The sequence below is a fragment of the Triticum aestivum genome, chromosome 2B (assembly GCF_018294505.1).
Source record: "Triticum aestivum cultivar Chinese Spring chromosome 2B, IWGSC CS RefSeq v2.1, whole genome shotgun sequence".
NCBI lineage: Eukaryota > Viridiplantae > Streptophyta > Magnoliopsida > Poales > Poaceae > Triticum > Triticum aestivum.
The window spans coordinates 791,232,623-791,249,121 of record NC_057798.1 but is presented as its reverse complement, the minus strand read 5'-3'; the positions used below and the strand labels follow the sequence as shown (position 1 = coordinate 791,249,121).

At 42.4% G+C, this 16,499-nt stretch overlaps 1 protein-coding gene across 1 annotated transcript; it reads right to left on the bottom strand.

Moving 5' to 3' along the window:
- Positions 1 to 12,291: 12,291 nt before the first annotated feature.
- Positions 12,292 to 15,441, bottom strand: LOC123042794 (endo-1,4-beta-xylanase 4-like). The gene is made up of 5 exons (XM_044465170.1): positions 15,319 to 15,441; positions 15,113 to 15,159; positions 14,743 to 15,001; positions 14,009 to 14,181; positions 12,292 to 13,714 (listed from the first exon to the last, which is right to left on the bottom strand). Exons 1-5 carry the CDS (start codon positions 15,374 to 15,376, stop codon positions 12,494 to 12,496), a joined length of 1,758 nt encoding a protein of 585 aa, XP_044321105.1. The 5' UTR covers positions 15,377 to 15,441; the 3' UTR covers positions 12,292 to 12,493.
- Between the last annotated feature and the right edge of the window lie 1,058 nt (positions 15,442 to 16,499).

Below are 16,499 nucleotides of genomic sequence, written 5' to 3'. Positions count from 1 at the left end.
TTCCTGCAATGCTGACAACAATAGACTTGTAGCTGTAGCATCTTCATATAATGCTGAAAAACCAAACCTCCCTACAGATGTAGCTTTCTTCTAGTGTTGAGAACAATAGACCTCTTTGTAGTTGTAGCTTTCCTCTAGTGTTGTGAACAATAGACCTCCTTATGGTTGTAGCTTTCCTCTAGTGCCGAGAACAAATAAGAGTTGTGCTGAGAACAATAAATTCTTGGATAACATTCGTGGAAACCTGCTACTTTTCTTTTGATGTACGCAAATGATGACACACATGAATAGCAAGCAACCATCTTAGCACCTATCTATTTCAAAGATGTTGTATTTTTTTACTGGGTATACGATATCATTCTTGTGTTACAAAGTTCATCTGTAAAAGTTGGGCTGCTTACTTTCTAGGAGCAGATTCTGTAATCTTTTCCTCTTCTTTTACCAGAAGTTGACTAGTTTTATTACTGACATGCCAATATTATTCGGACGGTGACAGCCGACGACCCAGCTGGTGTGCCATGGGATTCTATTCATTCCAAGTTGCTACACCTTTGGCTCGGGCATGTTCAACATGGATGGCATCAGTTGAATCTCGCTGAGCACCAGGGTGCAAGTACATGGCTATTGCCGGTAAGAATTTCGCCCAAGCTTGATTCTGAAATTATTATTTGCCGAGATAGGCAGTCATCCTCCATTGTTTTCTTCTTGATCTTTTCTATCAGCAACGATGTTGGTTGCATGCACTCGTGAGGATCACCACCATCAAGTCCACCTATTGCGAGGTGACTACTCTCTCCCCCTGTGTTTGTTTCAACTTGGTCGCGTTATTCTGGTAGTCTATGTTGCCTGTCTACCGAAATTGCCACTACTTTGGGCCCTTCTTTGGTCTCCTTGGTTTGTGGTTGGCATGCCATTAGATCCTGTGTTAACAAACACTGAACATGACATGGTACCGCTGACATCATAGTTGACGTTGGTAATTTTCTTGTGGTGTGGCCATCAACCAATGGAGTGCATATTTAGACTTTTAGGCTATGTGATTTTTCCTGCTATAAAATGTGTGTGGTGCATATTGTTATTTTTGCTGCTCTGTAAAATTTTACATTGCTTTGGAATGATATATGGAGGCCACTAGTTAATCTTGCTTCTTCCTCTTTCTCTGGCCAGGTCACTTGGAACTTTGATATAGCGAAGGGCGAGAAGACCGATGGATGGAGCTTGTGGCCCATCTTGGTAAATCTGAGCTTACTGTTTGGTTTTCGGTTGCTGCTGCTGAATGTGGGTGGTGTGGATCATCAGTTTTGGGGGCATGGTTGCTGCCTTGGCTTGTTTTGCACTCAAAAGAAGTGTTGTTGGCTGACTCTTATTAGCTTGAGGTGTGATTGAAGAAGGTCATGAAGCTTGAGGCAATGAAGATGATGGATGGACCCGTTCGTTGATTAGTTAGGTCTTTTCATAATTGTGAATAGTAGCAAACAAATGATAGGTTGGTTTGTTTGTCGTGGAACATGTCGGTTTGGAGTAGCAAGTAGCTAGCTAGCTCTTGAGATTAAAATCCTGGTATCTCACAGTTGTACTGCTCACACAATATATTGGTGATATCTCAGTGATAATACCATACACAATTGTTATGGTCCTCAATCTCTGGCTACCAAACGTGTTATGCTGCCGAAATTTCCATCAGAAATTCCTCCGACTTGTTAAAATTTTGGCCTTGTTTGTAAGGAAACAAAACCTTTAGGGTGTTGACTGCTTCAAGTTTTCAAAATCTAGGGGGTTTGAGGTAGATAAATTGGTCTCTTTTGTCGACTTCCGGAGTTCTAGGGGGCTTCTATGACAGTTCTTCGCCCACAAATCTTTCGGGGTGCCATTGACATCCAAATATGATGTAGAGGTCCAACAAAATACCAATACTTTTAGAAAACGTACCCATTTTTCAATTTTATTCATAAATTTCGAAAGTGCTTGAGTTTCAAATTATGTTGACATTTAAAAAAATAATTTTAGAAAATGTTCCCATTTTTATAAAAAAATCATAGATACAAAGATTGTTTACTTTTTCCAAAAAATGTTCATGTTTTCAAAAAAATAGAAAATTCTTCCTTTTTTACTATTTTTTCATAAATGCACAAAAGTGTTTAAGTTTTTGAACAATCTTAGCATTTTTTACAATTATTTAGAAATTTTAAAAAAAGTTCCTTTTTTCAAGTTTTGTCCCAATTTAAAAAATGTTTGAACTTCTCAAAAAAGTTCAAAAATTTGCTCGCGTTGTTTAGAAAGGATATTTAAAAGATATTTATCTTTGAAAAAAATATTCTTATTTTGGCAGGAAATTTTCAACAGTGTTAGGACCCGCCAAGTAATTCAGTTCTTAAACTATCATGTTGCATAGTCATCACTTATACCTGTCAAGGCAATTGGCTACCTGTAGCACGCACTCATCTTGTCTGGAGTTCTATTCCTGTTGGAAGAAGCATTTTTTGGATTTTTACATCGCACAAGTACGGATCACGGTCGCCGCAACACTCGCCAACGAGCGGCCCAGTCAAGGGTTCTGCATGTGCGTCGGCGCCCTATTTGCAGGAAAATACGACACATAGGAGCTCCCGGCAATTAGTCATGCAGATCCTAAATTATTCAAGTAACTAACTTTTATTAAAGGAAGAAACAAATTGATGGAGGGGGCTCGCTCCTGCTAGCCCCCCCCCCCCAGTCCCCCTTGGCTCCGTCCCTAAGCCTACATACAGCTCGACAATGTGAGAACGAAGGCGATGGCATGCTTGGAGTAAGCCTAGTTGGTCGGACGCCCCACTGGTACTCGTGTAGGCTTGTTGGTTCACTCCCAATTCATTGGCTTTCAACATGTCATCCAAAAAATTAGAGACGTCCACCCCAATGCATTATCTCTTAGGTGTTCTATCCAACTAATGTCACATTTAATTAGTTTAGGCATATATTTGCAGTTCGACATTTTGGTTTAGATGTGAAGAGAAGAGAAGGGAATGAGAAAAAGATAGGAATAGATACCACAACATATCAGAGTAGAATTATCCTCTCTCCCTTCTTTAACTATGATACCACCTCAACATTTTACCTATAAAATATGCTAAACGATAAGCATTGGGCATTGGGGAGTGCCCTTAGCGACCTATGGTGGTCGGATGCGGCATAAGGTGTCATGGAGCTAGGGGGACTTGGAGGACGTGGAGAGTCAAAGGAGTACCACACGTCCACACGGAGGTGGATGCCAAGGTAGATGTGGAACCCTAGCCGGTACACACATCTCTCTCTCTCCCTCCCTCTCTCTCTCTCTCTCTCTCTGGGGCACAAGAGGAGTATTTGATGTGGAGTGCCAAACATATTAGTGCTAAACACGTTAGGCTATAAACATTAAGGCAACCTATCAAAGGCATTTCGATCGTTTGGATTTATGGAATTGTTGCCTTTTAGATTATTTATTTATTCCATCTCTCTACACGACTAACAAAATTCTAGCCAAAAATCGTCATTTGCATAATCCCAAGCTTCGGTACAATGTTGACGACCCTAAAAAGGGTCAATCCAACCTCAACCTATTCAAAGGGAATCTCGCACCATCCAGTGCTTGGAAACCAGCATCGTTGGATGTTGAAGAATGGCGGACCATTTCGTTGTATCTCTTTAACAACCTAACAGAAGTGCGGCTGTACATCGAGTAAGATCTTGGTACAATGTTTCGCAACTTCTAATTTCTTTGAACTGCTCTTATTCCTGGATATTTGATGCAGTCGATACGTCGCCATATTCTGGTATGGAACGGTGATCCAAAAGGATTCCTTCGAAGAGTATGAGCTTCTGGCAAAGCAAGGAGGCGAATATCCCGGTTTCATCTCTTGGTTCAAGAAAACGGTAATTTCCATTAGACCCTTTCATTTTTTTGACTAATTTGCGACTAATGCAACAATCCTTTCGTATTAAACTTGTAGGCTAATTCAGAGATTATGGATGCGAATTGAGACAACTAGCTAATGGTTTTGACTATAAGGTCCGTTCATTTGACAATTACGACATTAACAGGGTATTTCTTTTGTACCTATGGAAAAGAGCTATCTTTGGCCGTCCGAAAGTCTACAAATTGTTGTGTCTCTGCTCTCGGCGAAGGAGGTATCGAGTATTATGGAAGAGTTGAAGCAATTTATGAACTTCAATTCTATGGTGAAAACCCACCAAATGTCGAGATAGGCAGTCATCCTCCATTGTTTTCTTCTTGATCTTTTTCTGTCAGCAGCGACGCTGGTTGCATACTCTCTCCCCTGTGTTTGTTTCAACTGGGCCCCGTTATTCTGGGAGTCTATGTTGCCTGCCTACCGAAATTGCCACTACTTTGGGCCCTTCTTTGGTCTCCTTGATTCGTGGTTGGCATGCCATTAGATCCTGTGCTAACAAACACTGGACTTGTTTGTTTGTCCAATTTGGATCAGCACACTCGACTCCATGGACGATGGCCGGGACCCCATGCCCAAGATGACGAAGAGAACATCATCGGGTCCTACCTTGACATGGATGGCACCTCACACAAGGTTGATTTCCTTCTTTGCTTGCATTAATAAAGGTTTCTTCTAGTACTGTGTATGTATGTATGTATATATGTTACAGAATAATAAGTAGCTCGGTCAGGATTGGGTTGGGCTGCATGCCTAGTTTGTATTCTGCATGGTTGTGAATCAAAAGTACCAGGGCTGTGCTGGGTTGGGTGAGCTTTGTCATGTGTTCGGTTTACTGCTTGATTGGTGCCACTAGACAAAATTATGTAATTTGCGTCATGAGGTCTCAGGCTAGTCCAATTGTGGTATCAATTTGAATCATGAGATTTGGTCTAGCTACATGATGCACGTGTTCTTCCTGATGGTCGCTTAGTAGCTAACGAATGAAGGAATTCCCTCTTGTTCAATGATGCTATAACTGATAAACATTATGTGCATTCATTCGAAAGTGAGAGAGATCTTCATCTGTTTGTTGCATATAGCTTGAAGCTCGCTCAAGTTTCTTTTTTTGTGGTAGCGAGACGGCAGGATCGACTGTTTGCTTAACAACTCTGGTGCTTTATTATTATGGATAATGTTCAGCTACCTATTTGCATTTATTGTTACGACATTTTTGTGGTAGTAAGACGACAGGATTGACTGTCTGCTTAACCACTCTGTAGTGTTTGATTTCTCAGATTAAACATGGATCACAATCATTAAGATGTTTCTTCATGTAGCACTGAGAAGAATAGGCTTCTTGTGTCAGTAGCTTTTTCCTATAATGATGAGTAGAATAGGCTTCTTGTGGCTTTAGCATGTTCCTGTAATGCCGAGAACAATAGGCTTGTTGTAGCTATAGCATTTTCCTATAACACTGAGACAAACCTCCTTGTAGATATAGTTTTCTTGTAGTGCTGAGAACAATAGACCTCCTTGTAGTTGTAGCTTTCCTGTAGTGCTGAGAACAAATAAGAGTTGTGCTGAGAACAAGAAATTCTTGGATAATAATCGTGGCAACCTGCTGCTTTCCTTTTGATGTTGAAAGAGGTAGATCTACAGTTGTTTGCATTGATGTTGCCGCTCAGCTTTGCTATGATTTCAATGAAGATTAATCAGCGTGGTCACCTATTCTTTTATTGGTTTTTGGTCTTGACAAAATTAATCCAAGGTAATCAGATCAAGTTAGTACTATTTTGGGGTACCTGTTATCTATATGTTTGGTTATATGATAGTCATCCCCAGTAAAACTAGGAATACAAATGATGACTGGCTGACTTACCAATTACTTGATTATATCTCTTTCATTTACAAGAGACAATAGTCATTGTGTTCTTAACTCCCAATGCTCTGTTTTCATGTCTAGTTTTATCACCACTGAACTAATCGGTACCTTTGAGCGGAGCTCTCAGCTCAATCCTCCCATTAATGAGCGAGCAGTAGGTTCTATTATGCATGTTTTCACTACCAGCAACGAACTATCTTTTTTGGGTAACTTGTTGTTTTTTAGCCTATTATGTGCATGTTGTGCTGACAAGGGATTTGTCGGTTATATTTGTCTGGCCAGTCTAATATGTACTTCAGAATCGCTTCTGTTAGATTTCAACATTTGTCCCAAGATTTTTGGTGGCACAAACAATGATTGTTGTCAGTGTGTGAAAGGCTGACCTCCTGTTGAGCCCAATGATAGAACAACTATCTAATGGGTTGTATTGTGTTCAAGGGTTCACTTCACTGTGCTGCAAACATCCAGAATGCTTATTTTCTTATCTTCGGCATATAATTTGTTGTATTGTGTTGATTTCAGCTAGAATAAATCGAGTTTTGTGAGACTAGGGTCTGTCTATATCCTGTGGATACCTATATTTGCCGCCTTTTGTTTGCTTTGAATGGGACACCACCTAATATTATCAGTAAATCGACTTCATGAGTGCTATTGTACTAGATTTCTAAAACTGAGAGAAGGCCTAATTCTAATGTGGTGTGATGCACTTTTTAGTTTTTTAGGATTTTGGAAGAGTTTGACTTGACAGTCCTTAGTCAATTCTATTGTGTATTGCAGATTGACATTCATTATAATCATGGTGACTGTGCGTTGCATTTTAGATGTATTGTCTAGTTCTTTGACCATCTTTTATATTCCAACAAGTGTGAATAATAATAGTAGTAATCCACTTCTGGACTTTTTCTTCTTGGCTAATAATATTTGTATTATTGCGTAGAACTGTAGTTGTAAGTTCACTTACATCTTAGTAAGGATGCAATATTAAGTCAGCCTTCATTTATTGAGTTTTTAAGTTTAGTGGATTACAATTACTTGAATCTGCATTTCAGGCTGTTGAGTTTGATCAGAATGACACCACATTGCCACATTGCTTTCAAACAGAAGCCTTTGTTGGCTGGGCAGGGCAAGGTGAACGTGCCTTGGAGGCACGACTCCATGGACGATGACCGGGACCCCATGTCCAAGCTTACGAGGAGGACATCGTCAAGTCTGACCTCCACCTGGATGGCGCTTCGCACAAGGTTGATCTCCTTCTTTCCTTGCATTCATTAATGGTTCTTCCTGTAGCACCGAGAAGAATGGGCTTCTCGTGGCAGTAGCTTTTTCCTATAATGCTGAAAAGAATAGACTTCTTGTAGCTTAAGCATGTTCCTGCAATGCAGACAACAATAGACTTGTAGTTGTAGCATCTTCATATAATACTGAAAAAACCAAACCTCCCTACAGATGTAGCTTTCTTCTTGTGTTGAGAACAATAGACCTCTTTGTAGTTGTAGCTTTCCTCTAGTGTTGTGAACAATAGACCTCCTTGTGGTTGTAGCTTTCCTCTAGTGCCGAGAACAAATAAGAGTTGTGCTGAGAACAATAAATTCTTGGATAACATTCATGGAAACCTGCTAGTTTTCTTTTGATGTACGCAAATGATGACACACATGAATAGCAAGCAACCATCTTAGCACCTATCTATTTCAAAGATGTGTTATTTTTTTTACTGGGTATATGATATCATTCTTGTGTTACAAAGTTCATCTGTAAAAGTTGGGCTGCTTACTTTCTAGGAGCAGATTCTGTAATCTTTTCCTCTTCTTTTACCAGAAGTTGACTAGTTTTATTACTGACATACCAATATTATTAGGACGGTGACAGCCAACGACCCAGCTAGTGTGCCATGGGATTCCATTCGTTCCAAGTTGCTACACCTTTGGCTCGGGCATGTTCAACATGGATGGCATTAGTTGAATCTCGCTGAGCACTGGGGTGCAAGTACATGGCTATTGCCGGTAAGAATTTCGCCCAAGCTTGATTCTGAAATGATTATTTGCCGAGATAGGCAGTCATCCTCCATTGTTTTCTTCTTGATCTTTTCTATCAGCAACGATGCTGGTTGCATGCACTCGTGAGGATCACCACCATCAAGTCCACCTATTGTCAGGTGACTACTCTCTCTCCCTGTGTTTGTTTCAACTTGGCCGCGTTATTCTGGTAGTCTATGTTGCCTGTCTACCGAAATTGCCACTACTTTGGGCCCTTCTTTGGTCTCCTTGGTTTGTGGTTGGCATGCCATTAGATCCTGTGTTAACAAACACTGAACATGACATGGTACCGCTGACATCATAGTTGACGTTGGTAATTTTCTTGTGGTGTGGCCATCAACCAATGTAGTGCATATTTAGACTTTTAGGCTATGTGACTTTTCCTGCTATAAAATGTGTGTGGTGCATATTGTTCTTTTTGCTGCTCTGTAAAATTTTACATTGCTTTGGAATGATATATGGAGGCCACTAGTTAATCTTGCTTCTTCCTCTTTCTCTGGCCAGGTCACTTGGAACTTTGATATAGCGAAGGGCGAGAACACCGTTGGATGGAGCTTGTGGCCCAGCTTGGTAAATCTGAGCTTACTGTTTGGTTTTCGGTTGCTGCTGCTGAATGTGGGTGGTGTGGATCATCAGTTTTGGGGGCCTGATTGCTGCCTTGGCTTGTTTTGCACTCAAAAGAAGTGTTGTTGACTGACTCTTATTAGCTTGAGGTGTGATTGAAGAAGGTCATGAAGCTTGAGGCAATGAAGATGATGGATGGACCCGTTCGTTGATTAGTTAGGTCTTTTCATAATTGTGAATAGTAGCAAACAAATGATAGGTTGGTTTGTTTGTCGTGGAACATGTCGGTTTGGAGTAGCAAGTAGCTAGCTAGCTCTTGAGATTAAAATCCTGGTATCTCACAGTTGTACTGCTCACACAATATATTGGTGATATCTCAGTTATAATACCATACACAATTGTTATGGTCCTCAATCTCCGGCTACCAAACGTGTTATGCTACCAAAATTTCCAGCAGAAATTCCTCCGGCTTGTTAAAATTTTGGCCATGTTTGTAAGGAAACAAAACCTTTAGGGTGTTGACTGCTTCAAGTTTTCAAAATCTAGGGGGTTTGAGGTAGATAAATTGGTCTCTTTTGTCGACTTTCGGAGTTCTAGGGGGCTTCTATGACAGTTCTTCGCCCACAAATCTTTCGGGGTGCGATTGACATCCAAATATGATGTAGAGGTCCAACAAAATACCAATACTTTTAGAAAATGTACCCATTTTTCAATTTTATTCATAAATTTCGAAAGTTCTTGAGTTTCAAATTATGTTGACATTTAAAAAAAATAATTTTAGAAAATGTTCCCATTTTTATAAAAAAAATCATAGATACAAAGATTGTTTACTTTTTCCAAAAAATGTTCGTGTTTTCAAAAAAATAAAAAATTCTTCCTTTTTTACTATTTTTTCATAAATGCACAAAAGTGTTTAAGTTTTTGAACAATCTTATCTTTTTTACAATTATTTAGAACTTTTAAAAAAAGTTCCTTTTTTCAAGTTTTGTCCCAATTTAAAAAATGTTTGAACTTCTCAAAAAAGATTGTCTGGAGTTTTATTCCTGTTGGAAGAAGCATTTTTTGGATTTTTACATCGCACATGTACGGATCACAGTCGCCGCATCACTCGCCAACGAGCGGCCCAGTCAAGGGTTCGGCATGTGCGTCGGCGCCCTATTTGCAGGAAAATACGACACATAGGAGCTCCCGGCAATTAGTCATGCAGATCCTAAATTATTCAAGTAACTAACTTTTATTAAGGGAAGAAAAAAATTGATGGAGGGGGCTCGCTCCGGCTAGCCCCCCCCCCCCCCCCCCAGTCCCCCTTGGATCTGTCCCTAAGCCTACATACAGCTCGACAATGTGAGAACGAAGGCGATGGCATGCTTGGAGTAAGCCTAGTTGGTCGGGCGCCCCACTGGTACTCGTGTAGGCTTGTTGGTTCACTCCCAATTCATTGGCTTTCAACATGTCATCCAAAAAATTAGAGACGTCCACCCCAATGCATTATCTCTTAGGTGTTCTATCCAACTAATGTCACATTTAATTAGTTTAGGCATATATTTGCAGTTCGGCATTTTGGTTTAGATGTGAAGAGAAGAGAAGGGAATGAGAGAAAGATAGGAATAGATACCACAACATATCAGAGTAGAATTATCCTCTCTCCCTTCTTTAACTATGATGCCACCTCAACATTTTACCTATAAAATATGCTAAACGATAAGCATTGGGCATTGGGGAGTGCCCTTAGCGACCTATGGTGGTCGGATGCGGCATAAGGTGTCATGGAGCTAGGGGGGACTTGGAGGACGTGGAGAGTCAAAGGAGTACCACACGTCCACACGGAGGTGGATGCCAAGGTAGATGTGGAACCCTAGCCGGTACACATCTCTCTCTCTCTCTCTCTCTCTCTCTCTCTCTCTCTCTCTCTCTCTCTCTGGGGCATAGGAGTGTGGAGTGCCAAACATATTAGTGCTAAACACGTTAGGCTATAAACATTAAGGCAACCTATCAAAGGCATTTCGATCGTTTGGATTTATGGAATTGCTGCCTTTTAGATTATTTATTTATTCCATCTCTCTACACGACTAACAAAATTCTAGCCCCTTGCAGCGGTTGCAAGGTACTGCCGAATAGTGATTATTCTCCATGAAAAAGGGAGAAAAAATTTGTAAAGTAAAAAATTAAAAACAAAATCCTAAAGAAATAAGAGAAGAAAAGAAAGAGAATGAACGACTCTATAAGCCTAATTAATTCCTACAACTTCAAACGGATGGTGTGCTCGGACCACGCTGCATTCACCGTGATGGTGTGGGACGCGGCTAGCAAAGAAGGGTGGTTCATTGTCAACTTGTAGTCGCCGTGGACGAGGGCGAGCTCGACGAGCCCATTAGCGTCTGTGGTAGCGAAGAAGCATTTTATTTGCATCCCAATAAAGAACAGACAACCATGCCTGCGAGAGGAAAAACGAACAACGCCCAGGAAAATAAATGCAGGCATAGATGGGCTACAGTTCCTCACCACGAATCTTCTAGCACTTGATCATGTGGTTGGGGGGGTTAGATGTGATGTAAGTATATTACATCTAGATGTGAAAATAGCAATTTCATACTAAAAATATCATGAATTGAAAAATAAATAAATAAAGTGAAAGGAAGAAGAGCAACAAAAAAGGGAAAGATTAAAAAGAAAGAAAGAACTGTTTTTTTAGGCAAACAAAGAAAGAATTGTTTGTATACAGATTCAGGACGGACCACAACAAAAGAAGAACGAAAATTGAAGGCAACCTATCAAAGGCATTTCGATCGTTTGGATCTATGGAATTGCTGCCTTTTAGATTACTTATTTATTCCATCTCTCTACACGACTAACAAAGTTCTAGCCCCTTGCAGCGGGTGCATGGTACTGCCGAGGTAGTGATTATTCTCCATGAAGAAGGGAGAAAAAATTTGTAAAGTAAAAAAGTTAAAAACAAAATCCTAAAGAAATAAGAGAAGAAAAGAAAGAGAATAGACGACTCTATAAGCCTAATTAATTCCTACAGCTTCAAACGGATGGTGTGCTCGGACCACGTTGCATTCACCGTGATGGTGTGGGACGCGGCTCAAGAAGAAGGGTGGTTCACTGTCAACTTGTAGTCGCCGTGGATGAGGGCGAGCTCGACGAGCCCATTAGCGTCTGTTTTAGCGAAGAAGCGTTTATTTGCATCCCAATAAAGAACAAACAACCATGCCTGCGAGAGGAAAAACGAACAACGCCCAAGAAAATAAATGCAGGCATAAATGGGCTACAGTTCCTCACCATGAATCTTCTAGCACTTGATCATATGGTTGGGGGGTTAGATGTGATGTAAGTATATTACATCTAGATGTGAAAATAGCAATTTCGTACTAAAAATATCATGAATTAAAAAATAAATAAATAAAGTGAAGGGAAGAAGAGCAAAAAAAAAGGAAAGGTTAAAAAGAAAGAAAGAACTGTTTTTTAGGCAAACAAAGAAAGAACTGTTTGTATACACATTCAGGACGCACCACAACAAAAGAAGAAAGAAAAATGAAAAAGGAGTAAAGGAAAGAAAGAAAGAAAAAAAAACAGCCCAGAAAAAATGCACAGCAAAGATGACGAAAAAAATGGCCCACATTCCCCAAACGATGACATATACACGTCATGCATAAAACGGAACTTGAGAATGGGCTGACATGAACAAACGGGACACCGGATGCGTGACAAAGAAAAGATCGGGCTGACATGAGCGTGCAACAGAATAGGAACATGATCGAGTTTGCGCGAGATTTAAGCACAAACAATATAATGCGCGTGACAAAGAAAAGATGTGAAATAACAATTCCGTAGTGCTAAATACGTTAAGCTATAAACATTAAAGCGACCTAAATCAAAGTCATTTCGATGGTTTGGATCTTTGAAATTGCTGCCTCTTAAATTATTGATATATTCCATCTCTCTACACGACTCACAAAATTTTAGCCCCTTGTAGCCGCCGAGGCAGTGATTATTCTCCATGAAAAAAGGCAGAAAAAAATCCCTACAGAAAAAAATTAAAAAAAATCCCTAGAGAAAGAAGAGAAGAAAAGAAAGAGAATGAACGACTCTATACGCCTAATTAATTCCTACACCTTCAAACTGATGGTATGCTCGGATGACGCTGCATCCACCGTGATGGTGTGGGACGTGGCTAGCGAAGAAGGGTGGTTCACCGTCAACTTGTAGTCGCCATGGGCGAGGTCGAGCTCGACGAACCCATTGGCGTCGGTGGTGGCAGACGTCGGGTGCGTCTTCCACTCGGCGATGAGCTTGTCTACGAGGGCACCGACGGGGAGGTTCTTGAAGGTGTTGTCGGTGAGGCACATGACGTAGCATCCGTTGGCGTGCCATGCGGCCCACATGACGATGCCCTGCACCCCGGGGTGGCCGTAGCCTTCCCTGAGCACCTGCTCCAGGTACTTGACCTGGTTGGGGCCCTTGACGACGTCGACCTCGGTCATCCACATGGGCAGCTTGAGCTGCGCGAGCGTGTCGAGGGCTCCCCTGACGTATGGGATGTTGGGAGTGGAGAAGTGGCTCTCGAGGCCGACACCGAGCTTGAGGCCGCCGTTGCCGGGGTAGCCCTGGATGAGCTTGATCTTGGCGACGTACTTGGCGGGGGTGCCATTGGGGTCCATGGGCTGCTCCAGCGTGTTGAACTCGTTCATGAAGAGGACGGCGTTGTGGTCGATCTGGCCCACCTGCTGGTAGATCATGGGCGACGCGTTGGGGCCCAGCTTGGTCTCGAAGAAGTTGAAGTGCAGGTTCTCGTTGAGCACGTCCCAGTGGATCACCTTCCCGGCGTACCGCGACACCACCGACTTGAGCCGCTTCTGCATCGCCGCCTTGAGCTGGTCGACGCCCATCGGCCGCACCCACTTGATCTGCGAGTTCTGGTCGTCCCAGAACACGTTGTGCCCGCGCACCTTGACGCCGTACTTCTGAGCCATCTTGAGCATGTCGTCCGGGATTTTGTAGTCCTCTTGGTTCTGGTTCCACTCCGTGCTGTACCACTTCATCTCGTTCTCCATGGTGGCCACCGTGAAGCGCGAGAAGAACCACTTCTCGTAGGCCGGGTTGCTGATGATCTCCTTGGTCATCGTGTTGCCGAACGGGAACCCTGTGCGGAGGAGCTGGATGCTGACGCTCGTGTTCGGCATTGGCTGCCCGTCGGGGCCCCTCACAACAACCTTAACCGTGCTCCGACGGACCTTGTGGGCGGACCGGCGGGCGTGGGCGTCCCATTCATCAAAGGAGAAGGGTTGCAGGGAGACGCTGTCCACCCAGATGTCCACGGGGGTGTCGCTCTGCACATGCATGCGTCCAAGTATACTGGATTAAACTTGGTTAGTTGGCATGCATGCACAATTGTATAATATTAGATTATAGATTCATTTAAAAAGTCAACAATTTTTAAATTTGACCAAATATATATAATGAAAAATTCAAAAAAATATAGAATGAAACAATCAACAACTACATATTAATATAGAATGATATTTATCTGGTATTGTTATCTTTATATATTTTATATATACTGGATTAAACTTAGAAAACATTGAATGTTTGACACATCACTTTGTTTAGAGATGGAGGGATACCTCGAAGAAGACCTCTCCTTGTCCGGAGTGATAGGCATGCGCGGTCATACCGCCCTTGAGCATGGTCCAGCAGCCGGACTGGGCATCGATACCGCCGGCGGTGATGTTCTCGCCGTTGGGGGCCTTGACCACCGCCCTCACATGGGCCGTCCCGGCCGACACTTGCAACCATGCTGCATGCACAACAGCAAGATGAACTTTGTCGCATGCACTGGATCCAACACTTACATTCAGTTTCGGTCATAGTTTTAAATAGCTAGCCGGCGCCAGCTATAGCCTTTTCAGCAAGGTGCCACTAAATGGTCGCCTTCACAAATAGCCCGTTATACCCCGCTATAGCTCCTCTATAGCTGATTTGAAGGCCCGCCGCTATTTTTCATAGCCCGCTATTTAAATCATTGGTTTCGGTACGTAGTATCTTCGATCTGTGCGCATACCTTCTTTTTCTAATTGGGCTGCACCTTTCCATTAATTGCTCAATAAAAATAGCATACTACTCCTTCCATACCAGAATATAAGACGTTTTTAGTTCAAATAAAATTGCAAAAACATCTTATATTTTGGTGCAGAGGTCGAACAAAGATAAAAGTGAAACGGAGGAAACACTCTTATATTATGAGATGGAGGGAGTAGGTCATTACACGACCCAAACAAAGATAAAAGTGAGAGGGTAGAGAGGGGGAGCGAGTTGGGGCATATATATAGAAGAGAAGGAAACCCCGATCTATGCATACCTGAGAGCGAGTAGTGGGTGTCGCCCTGCATCTGGACTTTCTGATAGACGCTGTGGGACTGCAAGGCGGCTGCATCGCCGGCGGCACTGAACAGGGAGCTGATCGCGCCTTGCACCACGGCGAACCGGTTGCCGGACGCCGACTTGCCGACGCCGGCCTTGATGTTCCGGTAGGTCGACCACCCCATGAGGCCGTTGTTGAACTCGCTGTTCTGGATGATGCCGCCCTTATAGAGGGGCTTCATCGGATCACGGAGGCACTGCAATTAACGATGATACATATTTTTGTAAATGAATTATACAACCAATCAATCTAGACTAAAAATATTAAACCATAGCTAGATTAGATATATATTTTTGTATCTACTTACCTCAATACTGGCCGTATGATCATATTCCACGGACTGGACCATGCACCCTACATCAAACAAACATATAAATGTCAGCAAGGTGATCGTGTTTCGTGTACATTATGTACACCCTTCGCCTTAATTATCAGGGTATATAAACGACTATTCTACAAGATCACGGCCAAAGCAAAGAAGAAGAGTGCATAATTTGATCACCACCAACTGACCTTGGAACAGCGATATCCATAGTAAAGAGAGCACCAATTTCTCAACGAAATTCCTCATCGCCACTCTCCCTCTGCAGTTGCTCGTACCAACGAGATGTGTTGGTGAAAGGCCAGATCGATGGAGGAGGCTCATATATAAGAACGCATGGCCAACTGGCGGTGCTAGTTTGTTAGTCTCACTTGACTCGGTACTGCTCAGCGATAGATAAGGTGGTGTAAGAGGCAGTTCTGAATGCGTGGACGCAGTTGATGCTGCATGCTACTTATAGGTTTCTAGCTAGTAGCCAGTGTATATGGGCACACAAAGTACTGCAGACTGCGTCATAGCTCGTTGCATGCACGCACGTATGCCTCCATGCAAATAAGTACCCACACAGCCACACTAGTAGTGCAAAAAAAGTTTGAAGATCCAGTGACATTTTTGTATATCTTCTTCTGGTGTGTTCTCAAAGGACATTCCACATTCTTCAAATAAGCACCTCCACCACCGTCACACAATTGGTTGAGATTGTTCAACATTTTTGCTAAATGTTGTGATTAAGGTTGAAGAATGCAACCATCCTGGCTGAGCTTCAAAGAGATATGAGATGGGTCTAAGTGAGCCTTGAACGGGGTTGATGTCGCTAATATGAGGAGCAAGTCCACGACCTCCATGGCAAAGATTGCGCATGAGCTGAGGCCTGCCGAGAATAGTGGCGCCACCGCTTCACGCCTTCACCGGCCATCGCTAGGGCTTCAACAACTTTGATGTCCTCCACACCGGTGCATGATCACTCGGGGTTCGTGGTGACTGCAAGATGCGCAACCCTTAACGTAGACTTGATCTTCTCTTCTAAAATTTGTTGTAAAAATGGGGAGCACCTATGCACCAGGTGCCTGCTTTTTGTTTATGCATCAGCCACTTTTTTTCTATCTGTGACATTTTGATCTAACGGCTGGTTTCCTCTCCCTGTACTAATTGCCTGAAAACATATTACGTTTCAGTCACATTTTTGTCTTGTACAATGTGAATGCCCTAGTGCTTGTAAGCTAGTTGACTAGCCAGCAGCTTCTGACCGTAGCCATCCTTCGACCAAAAAGGCTTTCCCCCGCTTTATATTTAAAGCAATCATCAACGAATACAACCGAAAGATCGATACAAACACACACCACCACCGCACACAACACACATTCAAGCCGAG

Coding starts and splice junctions, on each gene's coding strand:
- LOC123042794 (XM_044465170.1), bottom strand. CDS start 15,376: ATGAGGAATTTCGTTGAGAAATTGGTGCTCTCTTTACTATGGATATCG. Junction 15,002..15,112: donor ATCATACGGCCAGTATTGAG/GTAAGTAGATAC, acceptor CGTTAATTGCAG/TGCCTCCGTGATCCGATGAA. Junction 13,715..14,008: donor AAGGAGAGGTCTTCTTCGAG/GTATCCCTCCAT, acceptor ATGCATGTGCAG/AGCGACACCCCCGTGGACAT.